Source organism: Leuciscus leuciscus, assembly GCF_965113295.1.
Source record: "Leuciscus leuciscus genome assembly, chromosome: 1".
In the NCBI taxonomy this organism is placed as follows: domain Eukaryota; kingdom Metazoa; phylum Chordata; class Actinopteri; order Cypriniformes; family Leuciscidae; genus Leuciscus; species Leuciscus leuciscus.
Window position 1 is genome coordinate 72,329,983 of NC_138725.1, and position 15,439 is coordinate 72,345,421.

Consider the following 15,439-nt stretch of genomic DNA (forward strand, 5'->3'; position numbering starts at 1 on the left):
CTTCGCAACCACTTAAAAAAATTATGTTCTATATGTAGTATGAATCTGTGTAATGTGCATGTAATCTGAACATACTACATTCATCATGTTGTCATTGTCATGTTACGCTGTTGACAAAATAATAATAACACATTAAATACATTTTCTTTAGCCATTTTGTTGTTCTGATGTTGTAGCTTCTAATAATGTCTTCTTAAATTCAGGGAAATTAGCTAAAAATAGCAAACGATTTACAGTTAGGGTAATAGAGTTCATGTAGTGGTTGTGACACAAAAATATAAGCACGATGAATGATGATGGTGTTGAAAAAAGGCACAAAGTAAATCTCTTCCTTTTGTTGGCACATAGTAGTAATTGGTGTTGGGAGTGTTACTTTTAAAAGTAATGCTTTACAATATTGCGTTACTCCTTAATAAAGTAACTAATTGTGTAAGGCATTATGTTACTTTTGCGTTACTTTTCTCACCTAGTCTGGGCTTGTTTGTTGTATTTTTGCCAATTTTAAAGACCCTTTCACACAAGGAAATGCAATTTCACACCTGTACAGTAGAGGGTGCCACTCAAAGCTTTCAGCTGTGCTGCCATGCTGAATCGCAGAAGAATAGGACGCAGGAGAAGAAACGCTGAATTCATGTTGGTATGGTTAATTTGATCATCAAAGGTCAGCTGTAAAAAAAACATTGGTTAATAACAGATTAAATACAGTATATTTGTGTAATTTAACATATTAAATTATTGCATAATATTATGAGTTTCCATTTCACTGATTTAATTCATTTTGAGGAATAGTGATTGTGTTTTGTGCGAGTGAGATGAGTAAATGCATGCTCACATTTAGAGCTACAATAACCATCATGTTCACACACAATGCCTCTGCACTTACAATTTCTCTCAACATGGAGAAAGGAGAGTGGGCAGTAAATGGAAAAACAAAGTAACTTGTGTTAATTGTTTGAAAAAGTAACTTAGGTATTTTGTTGTAAATTTAAACGTAATGTGTTACTTCACTTGTTAGTAATCTGATTATGTAACGTTACTTGTAATGCATTATCCCCAACTCTGGTAGTAGTGTTACTTTTTAAGATTCATATATTTACTACATTGAATATATTTTTTATTTCTTTTTTAAATGATCAATAACTTAATACTATTTATTTATTTAGGTAGTGTGAGATCTTAATTTTGATAAACAGAAAAACAATTGAAATGTTACATATGACTTAACATTCTCAGAGAAATGATTACAAGATTACTAACAAAATTACATCAAAATAGTGTCTAATAAAAACATTGAATCTGATTAAAAGAAAGCAAGGTTTTAGCTAAAAGCTATAATCATGTGTTTTGAATGGATATTCCAGTATGCATATAATAGATTGACAAGGCAGTCATACTCATTTTAAGGTCACAGTTGTATATGGCTGCAACCTTTTTGTTAAATTAAAGTTATCATTGCTCAATGTTTTCCACACAGAGGAAAAACACAAAGCATGATATGATTTACCAGAAAAGCACATGAAAGCTCAATACTTTATTGAGACATAATGATCAGACAAGCATCAAAACATGGGCTGTGTACTGTGCCTTGATGCTGTCATGTGTTTGGTCACAGGGCTGTAAATCAGGCCTTCTAAATTTAACATCACCCTCACTATTGAACCAAGTAGGTCATATGGTGCAGGGACACAACACAAAAAGTAGTTATTTTCAATTTCAGTTCTATTTCTGTATGTCTTGATATGGGACATATACAGCTTAGATGCTGCTTTAGCCATCCTAAATGAGGAATAATTTTTTTGATAATATGGTTGAATTATTTTATGAAAAATATTATAATAAATAAATAATTAATAAAAACACTATTTTCCACTTGCTTAATGGAATAATTTATATTTTGTCAATATTTACTGTTGAGATACATTCAACTTTATTTCTGTCAACATTTATATTATTTTAAGTAACATATATATATATATATATATATATATATATTAGGGGTGTAACGATACGCGTATTCGTATCGAACCGTTCGGTACGAGGCTTTCGGTTCGGTTTTCGGTACGCATTACGTACCGAACGGTTCGTTGGACCATTTTTTCTGCCGACCAAAATTTCGTTATTTCAAATGAAGGCGCGTCGCGGGTGGCAAGCGCGCTCATAGAGGCTGGCGCGAACACAACATCAACTGGCAAATGCAATGTAAGGAACGAAACTGAGCTACTCTTATTGTGTTTGTGTGGACCGTTTATCAGTTTTGACCTGTGAAGTGGGACTCGCGAGCCCTATGCGCGAGCCTGATCAAGCAACACCACACAGCGCTAAGAGATCCAGACCAGTAAAGAAAGCATTTGAATTTCAAATGCTTTTTGAATTCGCCACTGAAGTAATAACATCGCTGCGAGATCTAGTGAGAAACATCCACATTTCTCTGTTATTAACGGATCAAACAGCGCTGACGTGGAAACCAGTAAGAAACATCGTGCCATGAATGAACTGGCCGGTGTCCACAGATCAACAACATTCACCGTGGAATGGATTTGCTGTAGTAACACTTACTGCAAGGTATGGAAGTTTGTCAGGAATAGTGGGCTATAATGCTTTCAAGTAACATTACGTCTGTTTTATTTTGACATTATGAATACAATTGCTGCCCTCAAATGTTAATCTGAACTAAAATAAACCTTTGTTTATAACTAGCCTACTACTACAATATTACATTTAATTTTGTCCAAGGAGCTGTTTTGTTTTATATGCTCATAAGAAGAGTCAAGTATAGCTCCATTATTGCTCAGTAAAAAAAGCAACACATTTTTTTTTTTTTTAAATCATACTTTATGATGTCATACGAAAATCATACTTTTTAAAAAAAAAAATAATTCAAGGAAATTTCTCTGGCATTTATTTCTTTTTGCTGTAGCCTATGGAAAATGTACTGAACCGAACCGTACCGAACCGTGACACAAGTGTATCGTATCGAACCGAACCGTGAATTTTGTGAACCGTTACACCCCTAATATATATATATATATACACACACACACACACACACACACACACACACACACACATACTTGTTTATATGCATTGTGGGGGTCACCTGTCAGAAATGCTACATAATGGGGACCACCCTTTCTAATAAACTTTAAGACCTAAAAAAAATATTATGACAACTAATACAATATCAGTTTAGAAAATGTCCTTTCAGATTACAAATATTTTGCTATAAAATTTTCAAACATGACACAGTGGCTACTTGTGGGGTCATTTCAGGTCTTGTGTAAATCTGAGGTCCGCCAATACACACAACTGGTTTTTAGTCATTGTGGGGATCAAACGTACACACACACACAACTAGTTTTTAGTCATCGTGGGGATCGAACGTACACACACCAAACTGGTTTTTAGTCATCGTGGGGATCAAACGTACACACACACCAAACTGGTTTTTAGTCATCGTGGGGATCAAACGTACACACACCAAACTGGTTTTAGGTCATCGTGGGGATCAAACGTACACACACCAAACTGGTTTTAGGTCATCGTGGGGATCAAACGTACACACACCAAACTGGTTTTAGGTCATCGTGGGGATCAAACGCACACACACACACAACTAGTTTTTAGTCATCGTGGGGATCAAACGTACACACACCAAACTGGTTTTAGGTCATCGTGGGGATCAAACGCACACACACACACAACTAGTTTTTAGTCATCGTGGGGATCGAACGTACACACACCAAACTGGTTTTTAGTCATCGTGGGGATCAAACGTACACACACCAAACTGGTTTTAGGTCATCGTGGGGATCAAACGTACACACACCAAACTGGTTTTAGGTCATCGTGGGGATCAAACGTACACACACCAAACTGGTTTTAGGTCATCGTGGGGATCAAACGTACACACACCAAACTGGTTTTAGGTCATCGTGGGGATCAAACGTACACACACCAAACTGGTTTTAGGTCATCGTGGGGATCAAACGCACACACACACACAACTAGTTTTTAGTCATCGTGGGGATCGAACGTACACACACCAAACTGGTTTTTAGTCATCGTGGGGATCAAACGTACACACACCAAACTGGTTTTAGGTCATCGTGGGGATCAAACGTACACACACCAAACTGGTTTTAGGTCATCGTGGGGATCAAACGTACACACACCAAACTGGTTTTAGGTCATCGTGGGGATCAAACGTACACACACCAAACTGGTTTTAGGTCATCGTGGGGATCAAACGTACACACACCAAACTGGTTTTAGGTCATCGTGGGGATCAAACGTACACACACCAAACTGGTTTTAGGTCATCGTGGGGATCAAACGTACACACACCAAACTAGTTTTAGGTCATCGTGGGGTCAAACGTACACACACCAAACTGGTTTTAGGTCATCGTGGGGATCAAACGTACACACACCAAACTAGTTTTAGGTCATCGTGGGGTCAAACGTACACACACCAAACTGGTTTTAGGTCATCGTGGGGATCAAACGTACACACACCAAACTGGTTTTAGGTCATCGTGGGGATCAAACGTACACACACCAAACTAGTTTTAGGTCATCGTGGGGTCAAACGTACATAGCTACTTGTATCCTTGTATCAACTAATTTTGAGAAGACTGCCCCAGTAACAATTTTTAAAAGGCACTTTTTAAAAAGCAGTGTAAAAAGAGAATCTACTTTGAGTTCTTTATTTATAGAAAGCAACATTAAATGTTTTTACTTCTAAAAAAGTATAACCTACATACACACAAACATACGTACATGTAGACATGTACATGCGTGTATAAATAATTATCTGTGACATGTAATGTTAACATTTTCAAAACTTGCATCAAATGTCTGTCAACAAATAGATCTAGCATAAGACTATTCCATGCTCATGTTCATATTAATTAATAAAACCCTTGACAAACACTTCTAAACAGTTTCTCAAAACGTATCGTCAAGTAAAACTTCAGCATGAAACTTTTGCATGCCTGCGTGTATAGTAAACATTTGGCATTAAAAAAAACAATTATGAAAACTTGCTAAAAAAACAAAACAAATCATTAACTGCAGTATAAAAGTTATTTGAAACACTTTAAAAACATTTGAAAAGAACTGAATCAACAAATCCATACAGGCAAGATTAAGATATAACCTGGTGACTAATACTCAACATGGTGTCAATATTAGTGTATGGAAGTAAAATAATGACAAATGTTTTTGAAACTAAAAAGCTTGTTGAATTGCACTAGTAAAAATATGCAGTGCATTAACCCTGCTTGCATTTTAATGCATTATATTTTCAGGGCTTGCATTTTTATGGGCTGAAATTCAACATGGTTGTATATTTAAGCTGTGAATATTTCAATGCAAAACATTTCACACACGTTTTCATTCTTAAAAATTCAATAATCCATATTCACCTTTCAGATTGCACTTCCAAAATGTTCATTCGGTTTAAAAATACAACCTATAATATTCGACTGGCAATTTTCGGTCCATTTTATTTTGCTTCCACAAATTCAGTGGTTCAAATTCGACAGAAAATTCAACATTGATATCCGGGAACTGCAGGAAAAGCAGTAGATTGCCGATTGATGATCTCCATAGCTGTAGACAGCCTCACCAGCAGGGGAGCAAGCGGCCATTGACGAAGAACACTATAGAGCAACGGGTGAGAGACTCACTCATTCGTTGAATTACAGAAATGGAGCGAGCAGTAGTAGGCCATTTGTGATTATCATCAGGGCGATGAATTGTGATGATTATCATATGGAAAAGCTGATAAAGACACAAAAGCTGTGTTTACATTGAAGTCTTCACTGTTACTTTTGTACATGCAAGTTTTGCACAGCTTTCTCTGTCCTGACCGAGATTGTTTTTCCCCGATGCTGATGCACAGATCAAACGTTAAATCTGAGGTAGTAGACATATTTCTCTCGGTTTAGTTTTCTTAACTTTATATTGTGAGTATTCCCCTTCATCTAAACTAACGAATATTAACACAGTCAGTTTCCTCATATCATCTCATGTCACTTCAGTTTATGATCAGAGAGATCTGTGTAAAGATTTCAGAAGATTTACTTTTGTACGAAGAATGATTTAATAAAATGATGTTGTATGTGAACGGGTCGTTTTGATGTAGTCTGATTCTTAATGATATGTTGATTTTTATGCTAAATAAATTGAACAATTAAAGAAAGTAAATATTAGTGCATGTGAACACATATTTGCAGAAAAGCTAAAAGAGAGAGAGAGAAAAAACATGTCAGCACTTCAGATGAAAGTGAAGTAGATAATGAATTTTTCAAATGTAACTATGATTTGTTCATAAATATTAACACATACAGTCAGTCTCTTCATTTCACTTCAGTTTGTCATCATCAGAATGAAATGTAAAGATTTAATGATAGATACGTATCTTGACTCATAAACAGCTTGTGCATGGCCCTCACAGAGTTGGAAAATAAACTGTGTCAGTACTTCAAGCGTATAGAGATCAGAGGGAAAAGAGGCAGAAAAGTTCCAGTGCTTGTTACTCCTTCAATGCAAGAGTTGATCAGCCTGCTGATTAAAAACCGGAGCGAGTGTGGAGTACTGAATGAGAACCCTTTCCTCTTTGCACGTCCTTGCGGCTGTGCTGCAGAACTGGGGATTCCCTCAATAGTCACTCTCCAGGATTCCCCTGCGGTCTCAGGACACTCAAAATAATGGACAAAATACAGTGATATAAAAGACCAAACTCCCACCTTATTGGGGATGAGGGCGATATTAATAGGCTGCAGGCAAGCAGATGGACCAGAATATGAATGTAACGCGCAAAGTTTCACGCTAAGCGTTTCCCAGTGAAGTACTGGCATAAGTTCGCCTGAAACTGGATATTCACACATTTAGGGACCGTCTCTCATAAGACTTTGGTACACATGTTTCTAACTTCAATAGCATTTGAAGAGAATGACTTACAGTCATAAAACCAACTGTAAAGTAAAAGTGTGCATCATGGCACCTATTAACACTTTACAGTTGGTTTTATGACTAAGTCATTCTCTTCAAATGCAATTGAAGTTAGAAACATGTGTACCAATGTCTTATGTAACTTTAGAGACGGTCCCTAAATGTGCGAATGTCCAACGCCAAGCTAACTTTATGCCAGTCTATCACTGGGAAATGCTCAGCATTAAGCTTTGCGCGTTATTCTGAGTCCATCTGCTTGCCTGCGAGTTTGGTCTTTTATATCACTGTATTTTGTCCATTGAGTAACTTTGAGTGTCCTGAGACCACAGGGGAATCCTGGAGAGTGACGTATTAAGGGAATCCCCAGTTCTGCGGCACAGCAGCGCAATATACAGTTAAGAAAACTAAACAACCGAGAGAAATATATGTCTACTACCTCAGATTTAACGTTTGATCTGTGCATCAGCATCGGGGAAAAACAATCTCGGTCACGACAGAGAAAGCTGTGCAAAACTTGCATGTACAAAAGTAACAGTGAAGACTTCAATGTAAACACAGCTTTTGTGTCTTTATCAGCTTTTCCATATGATAATCATCACAATTCATCGCCCTGATGATAATCACAAATGGCCTACTACTGCTCGCTCCATTTCTGTAATTCAACGAATGAGTGAGTCTCTCACCCGTTGCTCTATAGTGTTCTTCGTCAACGGCCGCTTGCTCCCCTGCTGGTGAGGCCGACTAACAGCTATGGAGATCATCAATCGGCAATCTACTGCTTTTCCTGCAGTTCGAATTTGAACCACTGAATTTGTGGAAGTGGAATAAAATGGACCGAAAATTGCCAGTCGAATATTATAGGTTGTATTTTTAAACAGAATGAACATTTTGGAAGTGCAATCTGAAAGGTGAATATGGATTGTTGAATTTTTAAGAATGAAAACATGTGTGAAATGTTTTGCATTGAAATATTCACAGCTTAAATATACAACCATGTTGAATTTCAGCCCATACAAATGCAAGGCCTGAAAATACAATGCATTAAAATGCAAGCAGGGTTAATGCACTGCATATTTTTACTTAGTGCAATTCAACAAGCTTTTTAGTTTCAAAAACATTTGTCATTATTTTACTTCCATATTAGTGTGTTAGATCTTTTCTTTGTAGAGCAGAGATTCGATTTTTGATATAAAACTTCAGAGCAGACCATTCTCTCTGTTTTAGAGCAGATGGTTCAGCTTCCAAACACCTTACGCAGTCTGCCTTCCCTGGAACTTTGCGGTTCTTTATGAACCTCATCATGTGGTTCTCTACTGCATCAATTTCGTGTTTGTTCCAGGCTGTCCTCTTGATGTGACCTGTAGAGGGAACAAGTAGGTCTACATCATATATCTTAGCATTTCACTAGTAAGAAGTTGCTTAAATGCTTAATCGGTCCAAGATACGGATCCTTGAGATCAGCTTGAGACATTCAATGTTTGAAATAATCTCAATCTTCCGTAGTTAGTATATTGAAATGCTTCAAAAATCATGTTGTAAATAGAAACCTACTGCAACTGGAGAACATATTAACCATCAATCAGTTGAAATTAAAATGAACATACCCCTCTTTTTTTTGGACACTGGGTCTGCGGGAAGTGTGCTGTCTTCACATTCAGGGTGCTGTGGTGATGATCCTGTTGTGCACTCTGAAAGTAAAAATTATGCCAGTCTGAGTATTAACACATATCTTCATTAAACTGACAAAGCTACCCCGCATCTGTTATTATTTATCACTGCTGTTTTAAATGCAACCAAAATAACTTGAGAACATAAAGTGCAGTTCTCAACTTCAGTCCTGGGGACCCACCTACCAGAATTTTGAGGTGTTTTACATGCCTCACTATTTAAAACACCTGATTCAACTTAGCTTCTTAGTGTTTAATTAGGGAGTCATCTAAAATATTCTGGGAGGTGTGTCCTGGGGACTGGAATAAAACAATGAAAATAAAATAAAATTGTATTCCTTTTTGGAATAAAAAGAGGACTTTGTAATATTTTTTAATCAGTTATTTAAACTTACTTCTAACCCATGGGGGATCATACTTCCACTGAGTACTTGTAATGCACAGCAATACAATTACTTTCCCTGGTAACTAGTAGTGCAACCAATTACTAATAAAATTGCAGTAATATTACTCACCATCCAAAAAGTCACACTTTCTAAAAAACTAATCTAATTGCTAAACAATTTAACAATCCAATCATCCCTATTCACATTTGTAATCATTGCATGCATGTGACGTCACTATTGCAGCAAGCTAGCTTAGTCAGAATCTGGAAAAGTCTACATCATTCAGCGGCTGGAAAATATAGTTGACTGCATTCCTGTACCAAAACCAAGATGGGCGTGTTAGAGGATAATTCCAGTATTTAGCACTTTGAGTCTCTTTTCTGGTTTGTTTTGGGTGAACTAGAGTGGTGGACACAGAAATGTTGACGATGGGTCCTGTCTCGACTTTTTGACTTCTAGAATCGCCTTTGACCGCTTCAGAGCGGCTGTCTATGTATGGGCCTGCACGAACATGTCCTTGAAACAACCCTTAACGTTCGTTTTCAAAACTGTGCAACCCACCGAGTGATTAGTGGTGTTCGTTGATTATTAAAAACAAATATAGCAGCGCAATGTATGATTTCAATCCGTGTTATTATTTGCTATAGTGGAACTATTTTTTCAGATACCTCACAACCGAGTATAAACTTCCGCTCGCTATTTGAGTCTGAAGCATCTTTTCCGTTCCCGGTAGCGCAGTAATATCAACGAGCAATGAGTCCTCCAAAAGAGATCAATGGGATTTTACAAAATGCCAAATAAAACACGACAGAAACTGTATTTCGCTACGCTACTTGTTTTGGAACATCAACGAACACCACTAACCACTCGGTGAGTTGCACAGTTTTGAAAACGAACGTTAAGGGTTGTTTTAAGGATGTTCGTGCAGGCCCATACATAGACAGCCACTCTGAAGCGGTCAAAGGCGATTCTAAACGAGTCAAAAAGTCGAGATAGGACCCATCGTCAACATTTCTGTGTCCACCACTCTAGTTCACCCAAAACAAACCAGAAAAGAGACTCAAAGTGCTAAATACCAGAATTATCCTTTAAGGAAAATAGCTATACTGGTTGATAAACACACATAATCTGTATTTTGTGCATAGAAAGCAGAATGATAATTTTAAAACACTGCATTTTCCAAATACACCATATATACAGGAGTATTTTTAGGTTTAAGTCTAGCGAATAAAGCCGCTCTCTCAATCTCAATTGGTGTTGTATTTTGACAAATATTAATATATAAATTATGTAATGATTATGCTAATTAGCTTATGATGCCATTTAACAACATAAAGCAACTTTGAGCAGGGTTTAGAAGTTGGCAAAAGTGTTTTGGGGTGTGTGCGGGCTCATGCGCAAACCACGAGGGAAAAAACTAAACTGGAAATGCCTAAGCAACATGCTAAAGTAATTTGTGCATGTAGTCAGTAGAAAGTGAGAAAAATAATCTAAAGATGAACCACCCATTTCAAACCAATTTGCCATCCCTAGAAACAACAATTTAGAATTAGGCAAAAATGAATTGGAAAAAACTGGCTAAATGAAATTGTTACCTTTCGGATTGGAAGTAGACTCCTCTAAATCACTGTCCACTGTAACGTTCTCTGAGGGTAGAAAACACAGAAATGAATCATTTAACTTTTATTTAAATTTTAAATAAACATTTAATTTAAAAACACAAGGTAATACATGCATACTATTCCAAAGCATTCCCAAAAACCTATATTACAATTTATGTAAACTATTACAGAATAAAAAAAACAGAACCAATATCTCTAAATTAATTCAATTCAGACAATGGTCACAGTAACAGTGTATAGTACCTTCTGGATCAATGATGATTTCATCAAGATTTTTCCCTTTAAAGTCTGCCAAGCGTCCTTTTTCGAGGGCCAGAAGAATTTTGCTCATTTTGGCCAGCTGAAGGGTCCCCTCAGGTAAGCGGTAAAACTGACGGTGTATCCTAATATCATGGCCTAGGAAGTCAGCCAGCTGATCAAGCTCAGTGTTGCTCAGATTTAACACTTCAGAGAGGGTACCAATCTGTTTCCTCAACTTGGTGGAAGTTAGAGTTTGAGGATTCTTAGCATTGCATGCACCTGCAAATTCACGGATGCAGTCAGAGCCACGGAAAAAGGTCATTGCAGAAGGACGTGCAAAGAGGAAAGGGTTCTCATTCAGTACTCCACACTTGCTCCGGTTTTTAATCAGCAGGCTGATCGACTCTTGCATTGAAGGAGTAACAAGCACTGGAACTTTTCTGCCTCTTTTGCCTCTGATCTCTATACGCTTGAAGTACTGACACAGTTTATTTTCCAACTCTGTGAGGGCCATGCTAATATCCGGATGAGCTTCTGTTTGGTTGCTGGAGGTGTATGCGGACAAAGGCATTTGTGACACTTCCCCTTCTCGCCTACGATTGAAAAGCATAACCTGAGTTAATATAACCTTTGCCAATTTTGACCAATGCTGAGATGATGGCTGTGTTGACAAGAGTTTGCGGTACACTTTCTCTTGCTCATCAAGATGCACATGGAGACGTTTGACATCTTCAGTGAACGGGAGCAAATGTGGGCAGTTCCACTTGGCTTCCTCCATTGTTCGCCGTGCTGTTGAAGAAATGTACTCGGGCCATCGGGTTTGATACAGCTGTTGGAAGCTGCTCGCAAAATTTGCACTTGCTTTGTCTCCATTGATTGTAGAATGGCTCTCAATAAGCATTGCGATTTTGTTCAGACTATGACCAAGTTTCACAGCAACACTAGCCTTTTCATACACATTGGTCTCTTCAATGTATCCAGCTGTTCTTTTAACTGCATTAACGGCATGCATGAAGTTTGTGGGATGGATGAGCTCTTTAATAGATGTAAGGGGTGTTACCTCTCTAGTACATATGAGGAGTCTTCCAAGCTCTCTCATCTTTTGACGGATGTATTCATGCATTTTAACTCTTGATCCATACTTGTTGTAAAGATGCTTTCCCAGCTCTAAAATGCACCAGTCATTTCTAGCTTCAAGTGCCACTTGGTCTTGGTTCATAGCATTTAACAGCTTCCAAACACCATGAGTTACTCCTGGTGGGGGAGGTTGTGCAAAGCTACAGAGAGCCTGCACACGGGTTTTTCCAGGTTTGGGTTTCACGTCAGAAGGCTTGAATTTGCAAACTTTCACATGTCGCCACAGGGTTTTCTTTAAGAAGAGTCCTTGGCAGTAAATGCAATGCATACATTTTTCCCCATCCAAATTCTTTTTAGGCAGTTTCCGTGGAATCATCTGTCCTGAGCCTGTATTAATAACAGTAGCATTGTAAGCAAAATTACCTTTGTTGCGTAGATACTCAAGCTGCATTCTCCTTTCTTTGGAGCCCTTTGGATGACTTAGAGCCTTTGCTACCTCTACTTCATTGCTATGCTTGCGCTCTAGGTGTCTAGCAATTTTCGTAAAAGCACTGTCACAAAAAAAGCAATGTTGTCTCTTGCTATACATTCTCAGTCCATCCCTCTTTTTAATGATAGCTGGGATAATCACTGAACTTGTGCTGTCAGGAACTGAGGCTGCACCATGGCTCTGGAAGCTCCCTAAGTCACAGCTGCTTTGAGGATTGTAGTTTGTACTTCTGTTCTCAGCTGAACTGCACTGGACTGGCAAAGTCTGGAGCTTTCCTTTACCTTTAGGTGAAACAGTAAGGCTTGTGCTACTATCTGATGCACTACTCTCTTCTGATGTGTCAGGGATGTACTCTTCCTCACTGACTTCAGATAACTCATCTTCGCTCGAATCAAAAACATCTGAGTGCTCAGCAATCTTCCTTCTAGCCTTGAAAGACAATGACCATCCAGTTTAGTTAATCCTCTTTCATAGATTAATAAATAAAATGAAAAAAAAATTAAATAAAACACTTACTCTGGTGTTTTTTGGTCTTTTGAATGTTGTGGCACAAGTGGAATGTTGTTCACTCATTGCAAATGGTGTATGTTTCAGTCTGATGTCATCTTGAATGTCTGTACTGTCATCTCCACTGGAATTTTCAGAGTAAAAAATATCGGAGTCCTCATGAGTTGCAGGTCTCATCTAAAAAAGACAAATTAGACAAACGTCAGAATGGCAAGCCTTCAAATAAACTAGGAAAATATATGCTTATAGAACTATGTTTATCATATAATGAAAAATAAAAATACAATATTATGCAGTTTAAAAAAAAAAGTGCTTTTGAAGTATGAGGCAATTAAAAAGAAATGGTAATAGCAATGAAAAATAAATACCTGTTTATAAGATGTCATCATTTTAGAACACGAAATGTCATCTTCACTGTCTGAGTAATCAACCAAAGGCTGTTAAGAAAAAGAAAAAAAAAATTGAAAAACTGTCCTAACAGTTTAGGGCAAATTATTTAAGACTTTCTTGAAGCACCATAAGACAACTCCAATTTAGGGTCCTGATTAGGGCTGGGCAAAAAAATCGATTTTTCGATTCATCGTTTTTTTAAATGTGGTCGATTCAAAATCGATTCTCAAACGCCAAGAATCGATTTTTTTCCATCTTTATGTATTAGTTTTCCTCCACTGTTCATAGGCTTGCAAACTCAATTTTATAGCTAATGCTGTGAGATTTTATGGTAGTTTTATCTAAATCATAAAATAACCTCAATTAGTGCTGCACGTTTAATCATATCGCAATCGCTATGACAAGCCTATACGCAATTAGGCTATATGACCAAAATGCTGCCAAAATGCTGTCGTGACTGTGACAGAAAAACTTGCGATGATATCGTGCGTGCGCACAAGACAGCACAGAATAGAATGATCTTTCACGCTTGAACGAAGAACACACACAATTATGCCAAAATGTATTTTTGTCGAGTATCTTTATAACATAAGAGCAGTCTTATGACGAACGTGAAGAGTTGTGCCTCGTGAGAGAATGAGTCCGCGTGTGAGTTCCGCGTCTCTGTCAACAGCGGCTGGTCTTAAAGGGACAGTACACTGTAGCCACTAATTATCTCTGTCATTTAAGTTAATCAAAGAACAAAGAGAACAGAGAAAAACACTCACTGCTCTTGAATAAAGAACTTTTGTAACTTTGATTAGTCAATATATAATTTATAATTAATGCAACACAGACTGTTTGATAATTTTATTCAATTTCTATGGCCTAGCTGTTAGACAGGAAGGGCACATATTATATTATATGCAACGTTTTTATATGTGGGTTTATGTGAGGATTGTTAACCTGTTTGATCAAGACATGCGACTGTTCTGACTTGTCCAATTTTCAGCATCAATTTTTCATCTTGCATCAAAATCCTGTCTATTCATTGTATGCATTTGAAATATAGAGTTGGGTTCTGTTTTAATGTACCCAAGTGTACCTAAAATAAAAAGAGTTTAATATACAGGTTTGTAGCTCTTAATTTCTTTTTATTAATTAAACACTTGAAAACTTGTTCACTTTTTTTTCTTTTCTTTTTCTTTTTTTAATAAATATAGGATTTGTATTTAATATTCATTGAGTGAGTCGAATCGAAATTAATTTAGAATCGAAATTGGAAAAATCGAATCGAGAATCGAAATCGAAAATCGAATCGAGAATCGAAATCGAATCGAATTAGAGCTTGCGAATCGAAATCGAATCGAATTGTAACATCTGAATCGATACCCAGCCCTAGTCCTGATCATGTCAGGGTTTATTTACCAACAATGATGGGCTTACTTTACATCATCCTTACTAAAATGCCACAGTTAATATATGTACCTCAACTGCACGTCGTGAAATGCCAGCAGTTGTAACAGAATCCCCAGAGCAGTTCTTTATTGTCATCATGTCTTCATCATCCGTGCATGTAGCCTATAATAAAAGAGTTAAAAAAATGAGTTATAATTGATACTCATCAGACAAGGTCCCCATTACGCTAAACCTGTAGGAAGTGTGTGTATTTAATCACAGAGGGGTTTATATGGCATTCCTGAGACAATACAGGTCCCCACAAAGTACATTACACTAGAAACAGTGTGTAAGAGTCAAGACCACATATAATAGATGGACAAACAGATAGAGAGATGGATAGACAGTCAGACTGATAGAGAGAGAGAGATGAATAGACAGACAGACAGAGAGAGATGGATAGACAGTCAGACTGATAGAGAGAGATGGATAGTCAGACTGATAGAGAGAGATGGATAGACAGACAGACAGACAGACTGATAGAGAGATGGATAGACAGTCAGACTGATAGAGAGAGATGGATAGACAGATAGACTGATAGAGAGATGGATAGTCAGACTGATGGAGAGAGATGGATAGACAGTCAGACTGATGGAGAGAGATGGATAGTCAGACTGATAGAGAGATGGATAGACAGTCAGACTGATAGAGAGATGGATAGACAGTC

At 37.4% G+C, this 15,439-nt stretch overlaps 1 protein-coding gene and 1 long non-coding RNA gene across 2 annotated transcripts; both read right to left on the reverse strand.

The window, feature by feature from the left end:
* Window positions 1-7,937: 7,937 nt before the first annotated feature.
* LOC309510885 (uncharacterized protein) lies at window positions 7,938-12,224 on the reverse strand. The gene is made up of 4 exons (XM_082185856.1): window positions 10,875-12,224; window positions 10,605-10,655; window positions 8,561-8,644; window positions 7,938-8,314 (listed from the first exon to the last, which is right to left on the reverse strand). The coding sequence occupies exons 1-4, from the start codon at window positions 12,088-12,090 to the stop codon at window positions 8,097-8,099; spliced, it is 1,569 nt and encodes a 522-aa protein (XP_082041982.1). The 5' UTR covers window positions 12,091-12,224; the 3' UTR covers window positions 7,938-8,096.
* LOC309513155 lies at window positions 9,187-9,898 on the reverse strand. Its single transcript, XR_014211345.1, has 2 exons — window positions 9,855-9,898; window positions 9,187-9,444 (listed from the first exon to the last, which is right to left on the reverse strand). It is a non-coding gene; the product is annotated as an uncharacterized lncRNA (long non-coding RNA).
* Window positions 12,225-15,439: the final 3,215 nt, after the last annotated feature.